General features: G+C 33.5%; 1 protein-coding gene and 1 pseudogene across 2 annotated transcripts in view; both read left to right on the top strand.

Annotated features, from left to right (window-relative positions):
- The window catches only part of CCDC172 (coiled-coil domain containing 172), a 58255-nt gene extending 32857 nt beyond the window's left edge, over positions 1 to 25398 (top strand). The window contains exons 6-10 of one of the 2 annotated variants that reach the window (XM_077877508.1): positions 1693 to 1794; positions 2382 to 2484; positions 22898 to 22985; positions 23824 to 23889; positions 24387 to 25398. In XM_077877508.1, coding sequence (XP_077733634.1) covers positions 1693 to 1794; positions 2382 to 2484; positions 22898 to 22985; positions 23824 to 23859 — 329 coding nt within the window. In that variant the 3' untranslated portion in view covers positions 23860 to 23889; positions 24387 to 25398. Of the gene's footprint in view, positions 1 to 1692; positions 1795 to 2354; positions 2485 to 22897; positions 22986 to 23823; positions 23890 to 24386 lie in introns of both variants that reach the window. The other variant, XM_077877509.1, reaches the window with a different exon arrangement.
- On the top strand, positions 1518 to 1653 carry LOC144301500 (U2 spliceosomal RNA; annotated as a pseudogene).
- Positions 25399 to 25656: the final 258 nt, after the last annotated feature.

Raw genomic sequence — 25656 nt, 5'->3', positions numbered from 1 at the left:
CAGGAAAAATGTATTGAAAGAAAATAATAGAATCCTGAGGAACACCAGGATTTTCAAAGGAAGAAGAAGAAAAGGGCCAGGGAAGAATGTAAAAGGTAGGCAGGAGATCACCTGTGTGAAATGGAGATCACCTTGGAGACCACCACCGTGTTTGAGGGAGTGATCAGCGCAAGTTAAATGTTGTCAAACTGTCAACCATAAATACTAAGACACAGCCATGAGAGGTCTCTGGTGATCTTTAGGGGAAGGAACAGATGGGGACAAGAAGAGAGGAAGACAGAGGCCATGTTGTAATGGGTTGAGCAGCGGGATCAGAGGAAATGGTGATCATTAGTGCCCAGAAGCCCTTGAAACAAAGTTTCTCTGGATGGGAAAGTCCAGTAACCCAAGGGAATATGAGGTCAGGGGAAGACTTTTAGTGGGGAATGTGTTGTCCTTTTTGCATTTCTGTTTCTTAGATGGGAGATTTTTGAACATATTAAATACTGATGGGTCGGAGCCCATGGAGAAGTAGAGTTGAAAATTTCAGAGAGAAGTAAAGTTCCCAGAGAAGATAGGAAATGGTTCACAGGTGGAGGGACGGGTGGTGATTTCAGAAGAAAACAATACAAAATAAAAATCAGAAACAACCTACATGACCATCAATAGGGGCCTCTAATTATCCGAATATATATCTCCCTATACTTTAGTGACTATATTTCTGTGGTAAAATCTAATGAAACTGCTAGGTTGACAAAAATATCGAGAGAATTAATGCCAAATTATACTCCTTAAAGCACTGAGTTAGTCAATTTACCTACCAACCTATAGGAGAGAACTTGCTTTCCTAAATTAATATCCTAAACTACTAACAATCTGGGCATTATCACTGACTTTAACCTTGGCCCATCTGACAAGCAAAAACATTATTGTTATGTTGATATAATTTACATTTCTTTGATATTGCATGATGTTGAATTTACTTCTCTGAATTTATTGATCACTTAAATTTCTTTTTATTTTCCTGTGACTAATCTATTCATATTCTTTGTTCATCTTTCTACATTTTTGTTCTTACTGATTTATATGAGCTCTTTGTAAATTTAAGGAAGTTGGCTAGTTATTTAATGTCGTGTATTATAAATTTTGTGTTCTAATTTACTGTTTACCTTTGAAAAATTAGTAGATGACCTTTAAAGGACGAATTAGAGTTTGTTGTGCGGATAAAGAGAGGAAAGATATTCTAGGTAGAAACAGCAATATTAGCAGTGTTATGGAAGAATTGTAGCCATATGTTGAGTACTATGAAATATTTTAAATATGCTTTACTTATGAATGATAGTTTTCTTATTATCTCATTGGGAAGCTTGTTTTACTTGGTGATGTTACATTATTTTGAATTCTCTCTTGGTAGTCTAACCATCAATTAACTCATTCTTTTGTACCCCATTGTTGTTTAATGAATCCTGGTCTGTTCATTAGAGACAGTTTCTAGATGGCCAAGGGAAGCCTGTTGGAGCTTAAAATTGACCATATGAATTGCTTCTTGGCCTTTTGGTTAAGATCAAGTATAGTATCTGTTCTTGTCAGTTTAAAATTGACCATGTGCTGCTTAAATTTTGATTACAGACACAACAAGTTAATAATTGCTGACATATTTAAAGCAAAGCCTAAATGGTTAAAATGTGGGGTTTTTTGTCTATTTGTTTCTAGAAATGAAGTCAATGGAACATGATAGTGGCCAGTTAAGTGAACTTCAAAAACAAAAGAGTGAATTAGAACAAGAATTACTTACTGTGCAGAGAAAACTTAAAGGTATTATCTTTATGAGCTTAGTTTACTTTGCTGATGAATATAATTATATACACATAACAGGATCATACTATTATTTCAAACTGTACTAACCTATTGGGATATAGTGTTATTATTGGTGTAAAACAGGAATGGGAGGGCACCTGGGTGGCTCAGTTGGTTAAGCATCTGCCTTCAGCTCAGGTCAGAATACCAGGATTCTGGTATGGAGTAGGCATCAGGCTCCTTGCTCAGTGAGGTGTCTGCTTCTCCCTTTCCCTCTGCCAGCTGCTCCCCCTTCCTGTGGGTGCATGTGCTCATGCTCCCACTATCTTTCTGTCAAGTGAATAAATAAAATCTTAAAAAGAACCAGAAATAGATAAAACACTAAAATGAACAGAATTAGATCTGGTATTTTTAATGTCATAAATTTTGTCAAAATCTTTTTTGTGCCTTTAATTGCTATATTAAAGTAGAAAAATAAAAATCATGAGTGCAGGCATTTTACATGAAGCATCAAAAATTAGAGTATTGTTCTTATGAATGAGTAAAGTTAATTAACTCTTATGTTTATTTTTTTAAAGATTGTAAGCACTTTCTTAATTGTTTAGTTTTTGAAGATAAAAAGAATGAAGCCATTTGTACTACCAAATACCTAGAGGCAGAAAAAGTAAAAATCAATGAAAAGCCTCAAAGTGATGCAGAATGCTTAAGGTAAGTATTTCCTACTATATTTTGGTATAAAATCTGGTAATTTTTCAAGTTGTCAAACAGATTTCAGCATAAAGCTAAATGTGTAGTGATTTTTTTAAGTTCCAGTTAAAGACATTAATTCCTTCTATGTGCATTACAAAATATGCTAATGAGAAAATGCTTCACTACCTAGAAAGTGCTACGTGTAAGTTTCACAATGCATGGGGTTGATAATACTGAAATCAATTTTATCTTTTGTTTTACCTCATGGACTCGGTGTTCCTCACATCTCAATAGATTGAGACAGAGTATTGGTTTCACAACTCTCCTTTCTGTTATTCCTAACTTTTTTTTTAATGATTGAAATTCTTTTTTATCTTTCTAGATTTCAGGGAAAAAGAATCACAATCTACTATTTTACTTGAAATCTATTACTTTTTGTGCTGAAAGAATGAAATGTATTTTCTGTATAGAATATTGACCTGCTCTTTATGTATTTGGATAATGAAAGAATGGCTGATGTTTGAAACAGCATAGTCATACACACAAGGAGAAAACCTTCAGTTTGTTAATTTTACTATTATTTATTAATAATTCAATGCTATATTTGCTGGCTTAATTTCTAAGAAGTTCATACACTTTCTAGGCTAAATATAAGGAAAGAAGCCTCATTACTGAATCTATGAGAAGCAAATGAAGCCTTCTCTTACATAAATCATATAGAAATATGTCCACTAGAGCTGAACAAATGCTTCATATTAGCAGTATATTGCCTTAGGCCATAATTTTAGTAGATTGTGAGAAAATATTTGCAATTTAATTTTATGTTAAGTTTTATAAGCATGAAATATCAATCTCTTGGGTGATATGTGTGATGCAGAATGAGTTTCTGTAATGACAATCTGCTCATTGACTATTTTTACACTTTTAAAAATGATAATGCCCACTGGTATCATTATGGTTAGTAGTGTAAGGGCTTCCGATGTGAACTCCAGTTTTGTGGGTTTATCACACAGTCATAAAAATTTGCCCTGGGTTAAAATTAAACACACAAAGTCTGTTATAGAGTGTTTTTTTCCTTCACAGATGGTGACAGAGGAAATTTGAATAGAAAGAAACAGTAGTTTAGATACATTGTCCATTTTTTGCATTTTAGCAGATGCCAAATAAAATGCCAGTATTTTGCCAGTTCCCACGTTAAATTATTTGGTATGTGTAAATTAGTTTGCTAACTGATATGTTCCATAGACGTTATTTCAAGTATAAAGAACCACGTCAAAGTATAAAGATTTTTGGAAATAGGGCCATAAGCCTTATAATTAGTGCAATAACAAGAAACTAATGATGGCAAGAAACAATGTGACATTTATTCAACATCATGAAGGCCAAAATTAAATTGGTTTTATCCTTAAGTTTTGAAATGTTCTTTTCTGTGTGTTCAAATGTATACTGAAATCTGTTGCCTTTTTCTTAAATTTTCAGGTTTAACTGCTATTGGTATATATGCCATTTTATAGCAGAGTTCTCAAACTTGGCACTTTGACATTTTGGTACAGGTTATTCTTGGTTGCAAGAGGGCAGTCCTATGCAATTTAAGATGTTTAGCATCATTTCTGGCCTCTACCTACTAGATGCCAGTAGCACCTACCACCCCTAGCTTTGACAACCAAAAATGTCTCCAGACTTTGCCAAATGTCCCCTGGGAAGAGAGGGGTGCGCAAAATTGTCCCCAGTTGAGAACCAGTTTTATTTTAAGGTTATTATAATTGTACGTCTACTTTTATTAAACTTTAACCAGTAAGAAAGCAATTACAAAAAATTAATATTAGTTTATTTCACTGAGCTTATTGTTCCTACTTTTAGTAATTAGAAAATTCTATGCATATTTTATTCTGTCTATATTATTGGAATTCTTTCATAATGATTATGGTCTTTTTTTTTTAAGTTAATCTGTCATGTTCAGATTATTTGTTGGACTCTATCTTGATGCCATCCATTAATGTAGAGAACCAGTACTTACATTCACAGTGGTTTAATAGTCTCTGCTTTAGGTAATCTTTTCCTATTTATAAATACCAAGATGTTTATTTATTTAAAAGATTCTATTTCAAAAAGTATGGGATCATACTTAACATATGTTAACGCAGCTAACTTGTAGAATATTGCTATGATTAACACTTAAGTCAAAGATTGAATTAATTCATAAGAAGCTCCCAGAAAGTTGTATAACTATCTCGTTTTTTTCATATAGTTCAGGGAGGAGAGAAATAATAAACATCAGGTTCTTGAGAGGCAGTAAGCATAGAAGTTAAGATTATAAACCCCTTGAAACCCTGCTCTGCTAATTTAGTAGTTAGTAACCTTGGACAAGCAATTTAACTTGTCTATGCCTCAGTCTGTACATCTGTCAATGGAGGTTCACAATAGTACCTACCTCACAAGAGTATAGTAAAAATTAAACGACTTAATATATATAAAGCCCTTAGAACAGTGCTTGGAACATAGTAAATGCTATATAATTAGATATAATTAAATTATATAATTATTTATGATTGCATTTTTATTTCATATTATCCATGAGCATTTCATGACTTTCAGACTTCTTTCTCATTTTTTCTTCCACCTTTTTTAAAATTTAAATTTAATTAATTAACATATAATGTATTATTAATTTCAGAGGTAGAGTTCAATGATTCATCAGTCTTACATAATGCGCAGTGCTAATTATATTAAGTGCCTTCCTTAATGTCCATCACCCAGATACCCAGTTATCACATCCTTCAACCCCCTTCCCCTCCAGAACCCCTCAGTTTGTTTCCTAGAGTTCATAGTCTCTTATGGTTGTTTCCTTCTCTGATTTCATCTTGTTTTATATTTTCCTCTCCTCCCCTATGATCCTCATTTGTTTCTTAAATTCCACATATGAGTGAGATCGTATGGTAATTGTCTTTCTCTGACTTGTTTCACTTAGCATAATACCTTCTAGTTCCATCCACATCATTGCAAACGGCAAGATTTCCTTTTTTGATGGCTAAGTAGTATTCCATTATATATACCACATTTTCTTTATCCATTCACTGTCAGTTGACATTGTGGCTCTTTCCATAGTTTGACTATTGTGGACATTGCTGCTATGAATATTGGGGTGCAGGTGTCCCTTCGGATCACTGCATTGTATCTTTGGGGTAAATCCTTAATAGTGCAATTGCTGGGTTGTAGGGTAACTCTATTCTCAACTTTTTAAGGAACCTCTATCCTGTTTTCCATAGTGCCTGCATCAGCTTGCATCTCCACCAACAGTGTAAGAAGACTCCCCCTTTTCTGCATCCTTACCAATATGTTATTTCCTGACTTGTTAATTTTAGCCATTCTGACTGGTGTAAGATGGCATCTCTTTATGGTTTTGATTTGTATTTCCCTGATGCCGAGTGATATTGAACATTTTTTCATGTGTCTGTTGGCCATTTGTATGGCTTCTTTGGCTGTTCATGTCATCTGTCCATTTCTTAATTGGACTTTTGTTCTTTGAGTGTTGATTTTGATAAATTGGTTGCTGCCTGTGTTCTCCTCTAGGATTTTGAAGGATTCCTTTCTCACATTTAGGTCTTTCATATATTTTGGGTCTATTACCTGCCTTTCAAGAACCTGAGGTTTATTATTTCTATCCTCCCTGAACTATATGAAAGAAATAGATCAGTCATAGTTATACAACCTTCTGGGAGCCTCTTATGAATTAACCCAAACTTCAATTTAAGTTTTAGTCATAGCAATATTCTAAACAAGTTAATTGCCTTAGCATGTATTAAGATGACCCAAATATGGTATAAGAAAATGATCCAGTTTCATTCTTCTGCATGTGGCTGTCCAATTTTCCCCACACCATTTGTGGAAGAGACTGTCTTTTTTTCCACTCAATATTCTTTCCTACTTTTCAAAGATTAGCGGACCATAGAGTTGAGGGTCCATTTCTGGGTACTCTGTTCTGTTCCATTGATACATGTATCTGTTTTGGTGCCAGTACCATACTGTCTTGAAGATTACAGCTTTGTAATAGAGCTTGAAGTCCAGAATTGTGATGCCACCAGCTTTGATTTTCTTTTTTATCATTTTTTTGTCTACTTGAGGTCTTTTTCTGTTTCCATAGAAATGTTAGGATTATTCCAGCTCTGTGAAAAAAAAAAGTTGTTGGTATTTTGATAGGGATTGCATTGACTGTATAGATTGCTCTAGGGACTATAGACATTTTAACAATATTTGTTTTTCCAATCCTTGAGCATGAACATTTTTCCATTTCTTTGTGTCTTCCTCAATTTCTTTCATGAGTGTTCTATGGTTTTCTGAGTACAGATCCTTTGCCTCTTTGATTAGGTTTATTTCTAGGTATCTTATGGGTTTTGGTACAATTGTAATGGGATCGACTCCTTAATTTCTCTTTCTTCTGTCTCATTATTAGTGTATAGAAATACAACTGATTTCTGTGCATTGATTTTATATCCTGCCACTTTGCTGAATTCCTATATGAGTTCTAACAATTTTGGAGTGGGGTCTTTTGGATTTTCCACATAGAGTATCATGTCAACTGTGTAGAGTGAGAGTTTGACTTCTTCTTTGCTGATTTGAATGCCTTTTATTTCATTTTGTTGTCTGATTGCTGAGGCTAAGACTTCTACTACTATGTTGAACAACAATGGTGATACTGAACATCCCTGCTATGTTCCTGACCTTAAAGGAAAAGCTGTCAGTTTTTCCCCATTGAGAATGATATTCTCTGTGGGCTTTTCATATATGGCTTTTATGATATTGAAGTATGTTCCCTCTGTCCCTACACTGTGAAGAGTTCTAATCAAGAAAGGATGCTGTACTTTGTCAAATGCTTTTTCTGCATCTGTTGAGAGGATCATATGGTTCTTTTCCTTTCTTTTATTAATGTAGTATATCACATTGATTGATTGATTGATTGATTGATTTGCAAATGTTGAGCCACCCTTGCAGCCCAGGAATAAATCCTACTTGGTCATGGCTAATAATCCTTTTAAAGTACTTTTGGATCCTATTGGCTAGTATCTGTGAGAATTTTGGCATCCATGTTCCTCAAGGTTATTGATTGTAATTCTCCCTTTTGGTGGGGACTTTGTCTAGTTTTGGGATCAACGTAATGCTGGACTCACAGAACAAGTTTGGAAATTATCCTTTCATTTCTATTTTTTGAAACAACTTCAGAAGAATAGGTATTAGTTCTTCTTAAATGTTTGGTAGAATTCCCCTGGGAAGCCATCTGGCCCTGGAATTTTGTTTGTTGGGAGATTTTTGATTACTGCTTCAATTTCCTTGCTGGTTATCAGTCTGTTCAGGTTTTCTGTTTCTTCCTCTTTCAGTTTTGGTGGTTTATAAGTCTCGAGGAATGCATCCATTTTTTCCAGATTACCTACTTTGTTAGCATATAGTTACTCATATGTTCTTATAATTGTTCTTATTTCCTCCATGTTGATTGTGATCTCTTCTCTTTCATTCATGATTTTGTTTATCTGGTTCCTTTCTCTTTTCTTTTTGATAAGTCTGGCCAGGGGTTTATTGATCTTACTAATTCTTCCAAAGAAATAGCTCCTAGTTTGGTTGATCTGTTCTACTGTTCTTTTGGTTTCTATTTCATTGATTTCTGCTCTAATCTTTATTAATTCTCTTCTCTTGCTGGATTTAGGCTTTATTTGCTGTTCTTTCTCCAGCTCCTTTAGGTGTAACATTAGCTTGTGTATTTGAGATCTTTCTTGTTTCTTGAGAAAGGCTTGTATTGCTATATTCTTCCCTCTTAGAACCACCTTTACTGTATCCCAAAGGTTTTAAAATGCTGTTTTATTTTCATTTGTTTCCATGAATTACTTTAATTTTTCTTTAATTTCCTGGTTGATCCATTCATTCTTTAGTAGGATACTCTTTAATATCCATGTATTTGAGTTCTTTCCAAATTTCCTCTTATGATTGAGTTCAGGTTTCAAAGCATTATCATTTGAAAATGTGCAGGAATGATCCCAGTTTTTTGGTACCAGTTGAGACCTGATTTGTGACCCAGTGTGTGATCTATTCTGGAGAATACCATGTGCACTTGAGAAGAATGTATATTCTGTTGCTTTAGGATGAAATGCTCTGAATATATCTATGAAATCCATCTGGTCCAGTGTGTCATGAAAGGCCCTTGTTTCCTTATTGATCTGCTTAGATGATATGTCTATTGCAGTGAGTGTGGTGTTAAAGTCTGCTCCTATTATTGTGTTATTATAAATGTATTTCTTTAATTTTTTTATTAATTGGTTTTTATAATTGGCTGTTCCCATGTCAGGGGCATAAATATTTACAGTTGTTAGATTTTCTTGTTGGATTATGATATAACCCTTTAATTATAATTTAGTGTCCTTCCTCATCTCTTATAGTCTTTGGTTTGAAATCTAATTTGCCTAACATAAGGATTGCTAACTCAGCTTTCTTTTGATCTCTATTAGCATGATAAATGGTTTTCCACCCCCTCACTTTCAATCTTGAGGTGTCTTTGGGTCTAAAATGAGTCTCTTGCAGACAGCGTATCAATGGGACTTTCTTTTTTATCCTAATACCCTTTATCTTTTGATTAGGGTTTTAGCCCATTTACACTCAGAGTAACTATTGAAAGATATGAATTTAGGGCCATTGTATTATCCATAAAGTCACTGTTCCTGTATATTGTCTCTGTTCCTTTCTGGTTTATGTTACTTTGGGAATCTCTCTTCACGTAAAGTTTCCCCTTTAGCATTTCTTGAAGGACTGGTTTAGTGATCACAAATTCTTTTAGTTTCTGTTTGTCCTGGAAGTTTTTATCTCTCCTTCTATTTTGAATGACAGCCTTGATGGATAAAATATTCTTGGATGCATATTTTTCTCATTTAGCACCCTGACTATATCATGCCAGTCCTTTCTGACCTTCCAGGTCTCTGTGGTAGGTCTGCTGCCAGTCTAATGTTTCTACCCTTGTAGATTACAGACTTCTTATCAGAACTAATTTCAGAATTTTTTCTCTTTGTCTCTGAAATTTGCACATTTCACTATTATATGTTGAGGTGTTGACCTATTTTTATTGATTTTTGAGGGGAGTTCTCTGTACCTCCTGAACTTGAATGCCTGTTTCCTTTCTTAAGTTAGGGAAGTTCTCTGCTATAATTTGTTCCAATATACCATCTGCCCCCCTCTCTCTTTCCTCTTCTGGGATCCCAATCATTCAAATATTGTTTTGCTTTATGGTATCACTTATCTCTCGAATTTCACCCCTCATGACTCAGTAGTTGTTTATCTTTTTCTCAGCTTTTTATTCTCCATAATTTTGCCTTCTATATCACTAATTCTCTCTTCTGCCTCATTTATCCTAGCAGTTAGAGCCTCTGTTTCCTATTGCATCTCATTAATAGCCTTTTTAAAATTTCAATTTGATTAGATTTTAGTTCTTTTATTTCTCCAGAAAAGGATTCCCTGGTGTCTTCTATACTTTTTTTCAAGCTCAGGTATTATGTTTATAATCATTTTTTCTGAATTCTAGTTCTGACATCTTACTTGTAGCTATACTGATTAGGTCCCTAGCAGTCAGTACTGCCTGTTGTTCTCTTTTTTTGAGGCAAGTTTTTCCATCTTTCATTCTATCCAGAGAAGAATAGATGAACGAGAGGACAAAAGACTAAAATGGCAAGAATGACCCCAGAGAAATATACACTAAACAAATCAGAAGCAACCTGAAGCAAAAAATAAATAAATAATTTTAAATGAAATTTTTTAAAAATAAAAGAGAGTATATAATAAGACAGGTGAACAGAGCAATACACTGGATCCTGTGTGTATTTGGTCTGTTTGCTAGAAAACTAGATCACAAAATTGTAAAGAAAGAAAAACTTATATATGTACAAAAATAAAATTTAATACAATGAAAATTAGAGAGGGAGACAAACCATGAGAGATTCCTAACTCTGGGAAATGAACAAAGGGTTGTGGAAGGAGAGGTAGGCAGAGGGTTGGGGTAACTGGGAGTCAGGCACTGAGGAGGGCACTTGATAGGATGAGCACTGGGTGTTATACTATATGTTGGCAAATAGAACTTTAATAAAAACAAATTAAAAATAAATAAATACAATGAAAGGATAGAATGTAGCTGTAAAAATTAAAATCAAAGACAAAAAAAAGGAATATAAGCAGACAGGTGAACAGAACAGAACAATACACTAGATTCTGGGTTTATTTTGATCTGTTTGTTAGAAGAAACTGAATCCCAAAATTGTAAAGAAAGAAAAGCTTTTATTTTATATATATATATATATATACAAAAATAAAATTAAATGCAATGAAAGGATAGAATATAACTTTACAGTTATATCTTATAAATGAAAATTTAAAAAGACTTGCAGAAAGTGGTAACTTTTCTATTTGTAGAGTTGCAGCAATTCTTTTCTTAGAACTCCAGTTGAGTTCACAGGTGTTCAGAATGATTTGTTGCTATCTAGCTGAATTCCTGGGACCAGACAAAACTAAGGTCTTCTACTCCTCTACCATCTTGGACTCCTGACCCCTGTCTTTTAAATGCAAGGTCTCCCTAAAGGTTGATTATCTTCTTTCTTTGTACTTTTTTATGGGCTACCTCATATGTTTAATGGTTTTAGTTATCACATATAGACAATTTTCAAATGTTTGTCCCAAATCCCTCTTTCAGAAGCTCCAATCCTGAATTCTCAACAGATTAATATAAACATAGATCTGAAGTGATGTTACCCTGATTAAATAAACAAAAAAGTAAAAATAAAAATTTTATCAGAAGTTCAAAGGTCTTTTCTATGCCAAACCACCCTGAACATGCCCAATATTGTCTGATCTCAGAACTTAAGCAGGGTTGGGCCTGGTTAGTACTTGGATGGGAAAATTCCAAGAGATCTTCATAATCTGTGTCTTTCCATTATCTTCCTGCATTTTTTTCATATATCCTATACTACTAGTACATCAGAATACTATTTATGAAATTCTGAATATGCCACAGGACTTCACTCCATTTTCTTCTCCATGAACTAAAATAAAACTTAGTCTTAAAGCTCAACTCACATGTCATTTTTTTATGGGTTTTTATGGGTCAAATCTAAAATGTAGTGGGCATTTTTGATGTATTTACAAATATTGTCATTCTCACCCTACCCTAATCCATTACCAAGTTTTGTTGCTTTTGCCTGAAAAATATTTCTTGAATCCTTCCAATTCTCTCTTCCCATTGCTAACATCCTAATTCTAGCTACCACCTCTCTCACAGTAACAATCTCTCTTCTTTTCCCTGTTCATGTACTCTTGGATCAGTCAATCCATTGTAAATTGAATCATGTCACTGAAGTCGTTCACTGGCTTCCTAACGAACATAATAAAACCTAACGTCCTTAGAATGGCCCTGTCACGATATGGCTTCTGACCACTTCCCTGATGTTATTTTCAGCTGTGACCCCCTCTTCATTCTGCTGCCTCAAGAACTTCAAGATTTTTACATTTAAGGACCTCTGTCTCTCTGTTTCTTTCTCTTCAAATGATCTGTTAGCCCCTCTGCCTTCCTATCTCCTACCTAGGTGGAACATATACTATCTTTTAGATCTTGGTTGAAATGTTTCCTCAAGAAGCTCTCTCTTACTCTGTGATCTAAATTGTATTATTTTTTAAAATAACATCCTACATATTTTTCCTTTATAGCACAGATTCTATTTTGTAATCACATACTTACATGATTTATTTTGTTAGTGTCTGTCTCTGTCATGTGCTCAACAAGAAAAGAGATCTTGTCTACTCAGTTTACCATTGTATACTCATGTTCTAAGACATTGGTACAGAGCTTGGCATATAGTAGGTGTTAAATAAATAAATGAATAAATTAATGTAATAAATTATGGAAGGCTTCCTGTATTGTTCCTTTCTCTGTATTCATAGAGCATATGTTTATAGTTCTGTAATCATATTCTATGATAGTTACATGCATCACTCAACTGGGAATTCCCTCTACTTCTTGTTCATTTTTCTATCAATCTCACATCTAGCACAGTCAAGGGCACACCAAATAAATAGTTGGTCCGGAGATTGAGTTGCCATATAATTTAATTTTCACTACAAAGAAGATACAAATCCTTCACATATTTTCAATGTTATTTGAAAAAATGTAGCATATTTTCATCACTGGGATAGCCCCATGGAATTCTTTTTCCACTCCGGATTTTTTTTTCCATGTGGAAAAAGCTTTATACGTTTAACCCTCCCAACTCTCCCTAACACCCTCCTTTCTTTTTGGAAGGTGGGGAGAAGTGATTCAATCTGACTGGTAAATTTAGAAGGGTAGACAAGCACAGCCCCTTTCCTTGCCCTATTTCCTTGGAACCTGGCCTGCCTCAGAGAGTGTATGTTCCTCCTTACTCCTCTATCCCTTAACTTTTACAGTGGTAGGAACCCATAAGAGAAAGCCTGTGGCATCCAACTGTGCTGGTAATGGTGTATCTTAAGTTAGGCTAATCCTGGGGTTCAATATTAGTAAGCCCTTTGCTTGCCACATTCTCTACTATCTCTTATATTCCTAATACATGTGATATCTTCTGCTTTCCTTATTTCTCAATTGGCAGAATTCAGGCAGAGTGTTATATATTGGACCCTTTCAAACTCCCAACACCTATTATTATTATTTTTATTATTGCCCAACACCAGGGTCACCAAAATACAGTTCTTAATCATGACTTTTTATTGGCTCCAAATAGTGACATACCAGACAACTTGAAACATTTCAGGCATTTTCCTTACCCATGAAACTTCTTTGTAGAATGCTTTTACATTTTTTTATAACCAGTATTTGTGCCTGTTTAATACAATAGGAAGTTTATTTCAGAAATGAAGCTGCAAAGTCAATAACATGGGATTTTCCTTCTGAACTTTTGAAGATAGTGTGGTTTTGTGAAGAGATATTTGCAATGGAAACTGCACAAAAGTTAATACACACCTCCTACTGAGAGACTCTAAATGCATTAATATGAAGTAGTAAATCAGTGCTGTTGCCTTTTCAGTGAGAAAGTCATCCAGTTAAGTTGGTTGTAGAGGTCACATTGATGGTCCTTCAATTTATAAGAAAGCATAAATACATGATGGTATTGAAACACTCCCAACCTCTCTAAAAGATACACACACACACACACACACACATATATGTATATATATATATATATATATATTTACACACATTTATAATTTTTATTTTTACCAAATGTTTATAGGTGTTTTTAAATTATGAAACTAGGCTATGCTGACAGAATACAAAATTCAAACACTATATGAAAATATAAAACATCAAAGTCTTCTCTCTTAACACCTTACTCCAGAAACCCCCTGTGTAACCATTGTTAAAAGTTTAACATGTATCTTTTCAGTGTTCAACATGCATCTCTTCAGTGTTTGTGTGTGTGTACATACAAACATGCCACTGTGTATGTGTTTAGCATAAAATGGGATCACACTTACTGGTCTGTAATTTACTTTATTACCTAGAAAAATATTATAGACATTTCTCATGTTTGTGCTGATCAACTTCATCCTCTTTTAATGCCAATAATATGGAAATCCCATATTGATATAGCCTTTCTCCCGCTGATAGATGTATAAGAGTTTCTAAACTTTCATAATTGAAAACATTTTTATACATGTATCCTTAAATAGTTGTGGCAGTGTTTTTATAACATTATTTGGAATAATTATTATTTAGTAGAGCAACAGGAATTGTTATCCAGGCTACCTGAGGAAATAATGCACAGGTATTTTGCCATACTCTGTATATCAACAAGAATGAACTCAAAATGGGTAAGTGTAACAAGACCTCAGCATTAAAGTTTCTGGAAAATACTAGCCAAATAATTATATACCTGTAGCCAATCCAGGCCATCTCTCTCTCTTTTTAACATTTATAAAATATGGAAATCCCCATTTAATTCCAGCATTATTCTTAGCTCTGTGTTTTGTTGAATATTTCTGTTGACTCTGTATCTTTTCTAGTAAAACTTCATCATTTATTCACTAACAGAAGTGTCTTTATAGCATTGATTTTGTAGCCTTCAAGCTAATAGAGATCTCCTGTTTTGTGAATTTTTGGCACATACTATAGTTATTAAAGCTTCTAAGTAAATACAAGGGAAATTTTGATGACAGAATCAATTGATTATTTTAAACATTATATTCTGATGTAAATGTGACTATTTGTAGATGTTCCTAAACTTCAAAATAATTTTATTGTACAGGCCATGTATAATATTAAAGTAATCATTTTCAAAAATCACTCATGTCTTTTATAGAAAACAGATTTTTTTTTCCATTTTCATCTATTTACCTTTACAAACAACCCCTTTTGGTATGGGGGTAGGGAGATGATAGGAAATACATTGTTAAAGAAGGTGCCTAATTCAGCTCACCCAGGATTTGAAATAAAAGAGATGCTGGCAGGACCCATCCCTCTTTTACCTCCTTCTAAGTAGATCTCTCTGATTCAGCCTGATGTACCTGTGAAGGTTATGACCTGTCTGCTGGTGGCCTGGACTGAAGGAAGACATAATTAGAACACTGAATTCTGCTTTCACACATTCAACTTTTAAACTTACTTTCAAAAGTAAATTGTATATGAAAGAGAGTGACCTTTATGTCTTCAAAGAGTGTATTTGTGTTTAAATGGCACTAAAATAATTTTAATATAAAATAATATAGAGAAGAATATAAAAGTCAAGCCTTGAAAACACTGGTGAAAAGTAGAAAGAACTACTTAGCAAACCTCTGGTGTGATTAAGAAAACCAAAAAGGATAAAATTAATACACTTAACATATGAGATTTAAAATTCCACAGTAACTTCTTGCAAGATACATCCACGAAGGCAAAAGAAACAAAAGCAAAAATGAACTATTGGGACTTCATCAAGATAAGAAGCTTTTGCACAGCAAAGGATACAGTCACCAAAACTAAAAGACAACCTACAGAATGGGAGAAGATATTTGCAAATGACGTATCAGATAAAGAGCTAGTTTCCAAGATCTATAAAGAACTTATTAAACTCAACACCAAAGGAACGAAAAATCCAATCATGAAATGGGCAAAAGACATGAACAGAAATCTCACAGAGGAAGACATAGACATGGCCAACATGCACATGAGAAAATGCTCTGCATCACTTGCCATCAGGGAAATACAAATCAAAACCACAATGAGATACCACCTCACACCAGTGAGAATGGGGAAAATTAACAAGGCAGGAAACCGCAAATGTTGGAGAGGATGTGGAGAAAAGGGAACCCTCTTACACTGTTGGTGGGAATGTGAACTGGTGCAGCCACTCTGGAAAACTGTGTGGAGGTTCTTCAAAGAGTGAAAAATAGACCTGCCCTATGACCCAGCAATTGCACTGTTGGGGATTTACCCCAAAGATACAGATGCAATGAAACGCCGGGACACCTGCACCCCGATGTTTCTAGCAGCAATGTCCACAATAGCCAAACTGTGGAAGGAGCCTCGGTGTCCATTGAAAGATGAATGGATAAAGATGTATGTATACAATGGAATATTCCTCAGCCATTAGAAATTTCAAATACCCACCATTTGCTTCAATGTGGATGGAACTGGAGGGTATTATGCTGAGTGAAGTAAGTCAATCGGAGGACAAACATTATATGGTCTCATTCATTTGGGGAATATAAATAATAGTGAAAGGGAATATAAGGGAAGGGAGAAGAAGTGTGTGAGAAATATCAGAAAGGGAGACAGAACATAGAGACTCCTAACTCTGGGAAACAAACTAGGGGTGGTGGAAGGGGAGGAGGGCGTGGGGTGGGGGTGAATGGGTGACAGGCACTGAGGGGGGCATTTGACGGGATGAGGACTGGGTGTTATTCTGTATGTTGGCAAATTGAACACCAATAAAAAATAAATTTATTATAAAAAAAGATTTAAAATTCCACTTGTCAAAAAAAGTTCAGCATCATGGAATGATAAACTGGGAGAAATTTATAGTAGTTATTAATATAGAAATTTATTGTAGTTATGACAAAGGATAACAGCTTACCAAATAATCAACTGATAAAAAAAAATCAGTCAGGAAATACAAAATCAATAGTTCTCATTTCATGTATTTATCCAACCAACATGCATTGAATGCATACTTTGTATCTCACACTATGCAAGTTAGTAGGGATAGGAGGATGAATAAGTCAAATGGTAAATCAGTTATACTGTTTATCAATTAAATGCAAATTAAAACCACTGACTATAATTTTTCTATCAAATTTTGAAAGACAGGGGCACCTGGATGGCTTAGTGGTTGAGCGTCTACCTTTGACTTAGGTCATGATCCAGGGTCCTGGCATGGAGTCTCCTGGGATGGAGTCCCTCATCGCGCTCCCCACAGGGAGGCTGCTTCTCCTTCTGCTTATGTCCCTGCTCTCTCTCTCATGAATGAGTAAATAAAATCTTTAAAAATATTTTTTGAAAGACATTCTTAAATTCTTAATGACATTCTTAAGTACCAAAATTGGCAAGGGTGTGGTACAGAGTTAATTCATATATTGCTGAGGCAGTATACATTGTATATATTTGGAATGTACATAATTCAGTGTAAGCATCTTAATTTTTATACCATTTAACCTAAAATTTACACTTATGAGCTCTATCCTAAGGAAAATAATTCTAAGTACAGAAGAAATTTTATGTACAAAGGTATTCATAGAAGTATTGTTTGTGGTAGAAAAATACAGGAACAACTTAATTGCTATACCATAAATGAATGATTAAGTTAACTCTGGTGTAACCACTTGGACTACTATGTATTTATCTTATATGGTATTAATTGGCATGTAATTAATTGGGAAAAATATAAGTGATAATGTTAAGCAAAAGAAAAAAACTGGAAAGTAAAGTTGTATAATCACCATCATATGGAAACAAAGACCACAGTGAAATATACCTAAATTTCAGTATCATTTGAGTTTGTGTACTAGGACTTTGGGTGAAATTTTTCCTTCTTTCCACTGGTATAGTACTTGTGTACAGTTCTATAGCTAAAAAGAATATTCTTTTAGTAAGTTGTTTTAGTAGAATATTCCTAAATTTTAATATCATTTGAGTCTGTCTAGTAGGCCTTTGGGTGAAATTTTTCCTTCTTTCTACTTAAATAGTTCTTGTATACAGTTCTATAGCTAAAAAGAGTATTATTTTAGTAAAGGCTTTTCTGTAACACTTAGAAGTAACTGAGAAGAATGTGCAGGAAATCATAAAAATACATGGAACATAAGTTTTGCAAAACTAACTAGCAGTATTGGCCCATCCTCGTAATTATTTGATGATTCAGAGAAGGGTGACAATAACCAATGCAAACTGCCCTGAGTTATTGTGCAGTAGGTGAAGGAAGTCCTTCTTGACTCCTGTAGGCAATCAGTCTATGCACTGAAGCATGAGATCTGCTTACCATTATATAGCTTTGGCTAGTTGCAAATGTATTAATATTCATACCATTATTATCTAGCCTCTTTTAAAGCTAGCAACAGCAATTTTTTCGTTAAGTGCAGATCTAAATTCTACAGCTTGGTTATATGCTGAATAGTGAAATACTTCCTATAATTCCGTCTAAATGCCCTCCTTAATTTCAGTAGTCTCTCATTCTCGCGGCGCGGATAGCTAACTGAAAAGGAAAAGTAGTAAACTGCCCAGTTCTGATGGACATGAAAAATCTTAGGGAAACTTCAGTTCATTTAAACTGAGAAGGGGAGGAGAGAGTATGGAAAATATGGTAGGAAGAAAGATCACTACCATTTTATTTGAAAGATAAATATATTCAAATGAAGCCTGAAGTATATTGTGTAGCTCTCCACAGTACATTGTAATTCTCCGTTTAACTTTCCACTTACTCTTTAAAAATATCCATTACAAAGCTTTTTATGCTTGTGTAAACATCTAATGCTCAAAATTAATAACTTGTTCTATCTTTCATACTTGAGCATTCCTTCAGAATTCCTATTTACTTTTAAATTCATAAGAGTTCAGAACACAGTGAAGTTCACATATATAGGGTATTGTTTCCCTTCCATCCCTACAATTTATGTCTGTCTTCCCTATGTGTAAGTTGTAAAGTATAATAATATAATGAGCACCTGTGAACTAAACTAGATTATAACCAGTAACTTGCACATGGGCTACTCTTTTATTCCATACCCTTCCTTCCTCATGTAATTCCTGTCCTATGTTGTGTTTCATTTTCTTGTGTGTGCATTTGTGATATGGCATTTAGTCCATTTTCCTATATATAATTTTCTTTATTACATTGTGATTTATTTAAATTTATGCCATATATTTATGTATATGATCTGTCTGCATATTGGTTATTTTCTTTTACTCCTGAGTTGTGTAAAAATGGTATGATACTGTTTGGGATTGTTTCTAAACTCATCCATGTTGTTTTTTTGTTTTGTTTTGTTTTGTTTTCATCCATGTTGTTGAGTGTGAATATATCACAATTTTTTCCCCTTTTAATGTACATTTGGGTTATTTCTAGTTTTTGTTTTAGCAAACAGTGCTTTTGTGATTATCCTGAGCTACATGTGTAAGAGTTTAGGTTATATGCCTGATAGAATTACTGTGTATAAGGTATATGATGGTTGAACTTTACAAGGTAATAAATTCTTTTCCAAAATGATTAAGCCAGTTTATATTTATATTAGTACATTATAAAATTTCCATTGAACTCCATCCTCTTCAGTACTCTATTTTTAGACTTACTAAAACTCTTGCCAGTCTCAGGGATATATATGATGGCATTTTGTGATCTTCATCTGTATTGCCCTGGCTACCCATGTGATTGAGCCTCTTTCCATCTGTTAATAGGTCATGTGTTTCCTTTTTTGTAAAATGCCTCATAATTATTTTGCAATGAGATTGGGTATTTGTCTTTTATTGATTTCTAGAAGTTTTGTATTTCTAGTTTTTTAATAATTTTGGATTTTGTTTGTTACACGTTAAAGACATCTTCTCCCAGTTTATGAAGCTTTTTGTTTTTGTTTTCTTTTTTTAGAGTTCCTTATACTCTTTATACTGTTTTAGTAGAGTTCTTCCTTTTACTATGGTTGAAATTACCAATAATTTCTTATTATGATTCGCATTTTTGTGTCTTTTCCAAGAACTCTTTACCTACCTAAGATCAGAAGGATAATGTCCTATATATTCTCTAATAATTTGTAAAGTTTGCTTTTTACATTTGTCTTTAGTCTATGTGGCATTGATTTCGTTTATATGTACAACAACATCCATTTTCATTTTTTTGCACATGGATAACCAATTGTCCCAGCAACATTTATTGAATGGTTTCTTCTGCCTCTAGTAATCTAAATGTCACATCTTTTATTAAAAATAAAAATAATAATATGCTATGGATATAACTCATATGTTATTATCTATTCTGTTTTATTGGGCAATTTGTTCATTTCTGCTCAGAACTGCCTTAATTACTACTAAATGCATATTATTCCATTTTAACTATTTAATTACTGGTAGTTTGTAATAAGTCATGATACAAGGTTGGACACCCCCCTTTGTCTTTTTTTTTTTTTTTTTTTGTCTTCATCAAGAGTCTATACTTGGCCTTTTGCTTTTTATATACATCTTTTTTTTTTTTAAAGATTTTATTTATTCACGAGAGACGAGAGAGAGAGAGAGAGAGAGAGGCAGAGACATAGACAGACGTAGAAGCAGGCTCCATGCAGGTAGCCTGATGTGGGACTTGATCCCGGGTCTCCAGGATCAGGCCCTGGGGTGAAGGCGGCACTAAACCACTGAGCCACCAGGGCTGCCCGCTTTTTATATACATCTATGAGTCAACTTACCATATTCATGAAAATCTGTTGTGATTTTGGTTACAATTGCACTTAGTATTATAGTTACTTTTGAGAGACTTTATATCTTCATGAAACTGAGACTTCCCCTCTATGAACTTAGGATATCTCAGTTTGTCTTTTAAAATACTTTTTAATAAAACTTTATAATTTTCTGTTTTTTTAATTCTACATCTTTGGTAAGTTTTAATTTTAGGTACCTTGTAGTTTTAGATGCTCTCATAAATAACATATTTATTTTAAATGACATGTTATAGTGTTCATTGCTGAGCATGAAAATACCACAAGTTTTTGTATGTTAACTTTATGGCCACTATCTTTGCTGAACTCTATTTCTTAAAAGAATTATTATAGATGATTTAAAGCACATACATAGGTAAAAAGGAAAAATATAATGAATTGTATGTACTCATCACTCAACTTTAACAGTTATTAGTTTATGGCCAATTATGTTTCATCTATATCTCTATGTGTTTTTCCTCCGTATTACTTGAAGCTAATCATATATATCATTATCTTATTGTTTCTCTTAAAAAATAAGAACTTTTAAAAAACATACCTAGAATCTATTATTATACATAAAATAATTAAGAAAAAAATAAAAATAAAATAAAATAATTAAGAGCAATTAACTTATATCATCAAATACCCAGTCAATATTCACATTTACAATTTATAGGTGTCATTTTTTTGTTTGCATGAATTAAGTTCCAAATAAGGTCTACACATGACAATCAACTGATAAATGTTTTAAATCTTGAAAATCCCCCTTCCTTCTTTCTTTTTTTAACTTGTAATTTATTTGGTGAGGAAATGATATATTTTATCCTGTAGAGTTTCCCATGATTTGGATGTAGTTGATTATATTCCTATTGTATGGTTAAAAATATTTGTTTGACTTTTATATATTTTTTATGAATTGGTAATTGAAGTTTGATCAAATTTAGGCTGTAATTTTTTGGCAAAGCTATATCATAAATGGTGGTGTTCTTCCACCAGGAGGCTATTGCCACTTGTTTTTGGTGTGTTTAGTGGCCATCAATGCTCAGTTCCTGGTGACTCTCTAATTAGTTTTTGTATTTTGTTCTGTGGCCTAGACTAAATTATGCTTTAGAAGCAAACAATCCTAAAATGTCAGTGATTTACAATGAGTGTTTATTTCTTGCTCACACTACATACATGTTCATTGGGAGTTAGCCACACTTCTCATCTGCATTCTGCAACCCAGTGGGAAGGAGCAGCCTCTAGGGCATATAGTCACATCCTCGTCAGTACTTGAAGTGCTTGTTTTTCATTGTAGCTATTCTTCTGGATGTGTAATAGCATTTCATTATGTTTTTCTTTTGTATTTACTTGATAATTAATGAAGCTGACCACCTTTTCATATTTTTGTTAGTTGTGTATATCTTTTGTGAATAATCTGGTAGAGGTTTCTGTGTTCCTTATACTCTTAGAGTTCCTTATACTCTTTATACTGTGGCTTGCCTTCTTAGGTGCTTGGTGATCTCTGATGTGAGCTCATGGTTTCTTAATCTGGGAGGCCTGTAGGTCTGAATATGTTAATCCTTTCTTTTGGAGAGGATTTTCTTTTGCTTCTACTAGTATACTGGGAACTGGGAAGGCCTAGAACCCCTTTCAGACTTTCCTTAAGAGTTGGAGTCAGCAGAGGTCCAGTTCAATCTATTCTCTTCACCTTGTGGCTGGCCCAGCTGGCCCAGGTTTGTGAGATCAATGTTGCTCTTGGTATTAGCCTTTAAGGCAGCCTCATCTCCTTGCTGCCCTAGCTCTCTACCTCTCTGACCACAGCTCATGGCTTTTGCTTATGCTTTTCTTTTTGTTTTTTTTTTTGTTGTTGTTGGTTTTTTTTTTTTTTTTTTTTTTTTTTTTGCTTTTCTTTTTGGAAGGAATGTTAGTCATAATGCTAGAAATAGAAGACTGTTTTTTTCACAATTATTTACATTAAATATAGGCATAATTTATTTAAATTTCTGAATATTCAAAGGATTAAAGATTTAACTGGAAGGAAGAAATATTGATATTGCTTTCTCACTCTAAAATTAAAATTACATATGTGTACTGTAAAGTTGATGTTTAATTTTAGTTCAAGAAGAAATCTCAAAGGTCATTTTTTCTTGTAATTAAAATTTTTCAGGTGAAGTTCAGAGAGGCTAAATGATTTAGCCAAGGTTTTTAAGCTTGTTAGGAGCCAGAACTAAAACAGAACTCTTCAGACGGTACTATATTTTTCCCACTAAACCATGTTGCTCTGTTAATTAACATAAAATTGTCTATTATTTATTTAGTCTGCCTTATTTTCTTTATGGGAGCTTTGTACTTCTTCAGAATTTTTACAGTCTTTTTAGAATTATAGAGAATTAAAATTTCTTTCCAGATTCTTTAATGTTAATTTAAAATTCTGATGATAGAATCTGCTAATCTGCCACTATCCATATAATTTAAAAAATTATTATGAAAGTTTATTGCTGAACTCACAGGGTGAATTTTTCCTTTAATACAGACTTAAAAAAGAATTACAACTTTATAAGGAAGATGACATGCAAAGTGCTTGTGAAGCTCTCCAAACAGAAATAGAAATTTTAGAGTTGGTAAGCCACCACTCATTCTTTAATTTCTCAGCATTATTTTCTCTACTAGCAAGAATGAGTTTGCTAAGATACGTATCACTGAACTAACTAGTGGTTTGCCTTTCACATGGATTCTCACTAGATACAAAAAAATAAAACAGCAACAATGAACAAAACTAAGGTCAAGATATAAATCTGTGAAGTGTTTTGAGTTCCTTGAGAGTTAGGTGCTACATAAAGCAAATTCTATTCAAAGAGAATATGTACAATTTCAAACTAAGTTAAAAAAAAATTCAAACCTGACCTCACAACATTCCCTTGACTGAAACCGTTATTAGAGGATTAATGCACTGAAGGAGTTTAACTATCATAATGCTTAAAAGCTTTTTTGTTTTTGATAGGCATAAATTATACTTTTATTATATTTGATCCTAAAACTTTCTTATTACAGATTTTTATGATCTCAAGAACTTTGGATTCAATTATTGGAAACTTATTTTCAGATTGTGTGGGAGCACTTTAAATTGCTTTTAACCTCTTACTTTGGTTGTTTATAAAATGAATGCAGTATTTGCCATGCTCTATTTTAATGGAAGACATATATAGCTAGCTTTAAAATATGTTAAAATGTAATTTTAATTTAGTACATTACATTTTGTTTCATATTTATTTTCTGTAAACATCTTTTGTTTAAAATGTTCCAATAGCTTATGTCAGGATTTGTATTTTTTTATTAAAATTTTCAAAAATAAAATTTAGAAAAGCCCAGTTATTGTGCTAAATTTACAGGAACCTTATGGAACTCCTTCATTAAGAATTTCATTTTCCTCATAAATAATTATTATATTTTTCATTTCAGACATTGGCACAGAAAGATCTTCAGGAAAACAAATAACTTGTGGAGAGTTGACCAAAGCTATCCAAGGTTTGATCAAAACATCTTAGAATCAAATCTTTGTGATAGACAAACGATACCCATTACAACCGATTTTTGTGGAAAACATGAGGTCCAGAATGTTCAAAGTTGTTGATATCTAGAATTGGTAGATTAGCACTTTAAAAATGTAATTTTTTGTCTTGTTACTTGCTGGAACTTTAAAGCGTCTTATGGGGATTTGATTTTATTTCTAAAAGCAGAAAAAAGCACAGGTAGATACTGTGTTCTCCAACTTATCTCCCCTGACCCTTAAGCTGATCTGTACTTTCTGATGTTGTTCATTTTTTGTTGCAGTTTACCTTGGGTCCAATCAAACACTGGGAGGGAGAAATGATCAGATTATTGACTCAATTTTGTCGATGCCATTTCCACCAACAAAGATGTTCACTTTCATTTTAATCCTTCTCTCACCATAAGATGTCTGTTGACAGAAGTACTCAGAAGCCTTTCATCTGCAAAAGCCAGTTTTCTCCCCTTTTCTCTAGGTGTGTCTGTGGAGTTAAGTCTGAGGTGCCTGCAGCCTTGGCCAGCGTATGTGCCTGCCAGTTTTCTTCCTGATGCCAATGTTGGTGGAATGAAATATGTCATCTTTTTGGGGATGTACATAATCTCCTGAGGGCTCTCAGGATTCATTTTCGCTGAAGCATGGCAACTACAACTCATGTTTGAATCAAACTTGGTATTCCCACCAAATTTGCAACATTATATAGCTTTCTGTGATTGACCATCCTGTCTAGGAAGAAAGGTGTATATACGTCTTACTAGTTTCTTAAAAAGTGCATTGAAACTGTTCAACAAGGCCTTAAACTATGGGAGCTGGGACTAGGGAGGGGAGCAAAACCTGTTTGGGGATATATTTCAAAGTACTGAGTGCAAATGCTAGAATCGTGTTTTCTTTTGTGGTTATAGTTGAATGAGTTTAACATCAACTATGAAATGTTCTAAACGTCTTCTCTCTACTGATGGTAAGGTGGTCTAGTTCCAGACCAACGCTTACTTTGGCATAGCTTTCTTTGTATGTTGTTTTACACTCTTATTTTTAAAAAATTAGTAAACTTAAAACTCTCCTTTGAGATGTGTAGCAATTGCCATCTGTTTAAATAATTTGCATTTTCAGAAGTAATTTCTTATTTTGATTTCTTAAATATTTGATAGTAAATTACTTTTGCTTAAGAAGAAAAAAATTAATGGTACCAGGGAATTACATTCTATTTTATATGCAAATATAGAGTAGGAAATGGTTATTGGGATTAGTCATGACTTCAGTTCTTATTTTATTCCATTTATCTAAATTCTAAGTCTCATGACTATCTACTTATTAAATTTGTATTATTATTAATATGCAGATTGAGTTTACACATAAAGCCTTTTTCACTTACCAGTAATTTTTGTTCGATATTGGTTTTGTAGCTAAACATTAATGTGAATTACAAGATCTGCCACATATTTGCATAACACATAATGACACATATGCAGAATAAACTTTTATTGATACAACTATCTTTTCATATATGTATCATACAGGATATCAGGATTAAATATTCAGTAATGGAATCAGGATCCAAATAAACTGAATTTGAGAAAAAAATGGAAGATTTGGTATTTTCATTGTTTCAAAATGCATATTCTAAGATTTAAACTAACTTTCAAACAATCAAATGTATGATTAATTTAACACTACATAGTAGAGTCGTTTAAATCACTACCCATGTGATAACAAGTCAAAATAACTGGGACTACTAGAATCAATGTAAT

Source organism: Canis aureus, chromosome 29 (assembly GCF_053574225.1).
Source record: "Canis aureus isolate CA01 chromosome 29, VMU_Caureus_v.1.0, whole genome shotgun sequence".
Taxonomy (NCBI): Eukaryota; Metazoa; Chordata; class Mammalia; order Carnivora; family Canidae; genus Canis; species Canis aureus.
The sequence above is the reverse complement of the archived record's forward strand: the minus strand, read 5'-3'. Positions and strand labels throughout refer to the sequence as shown.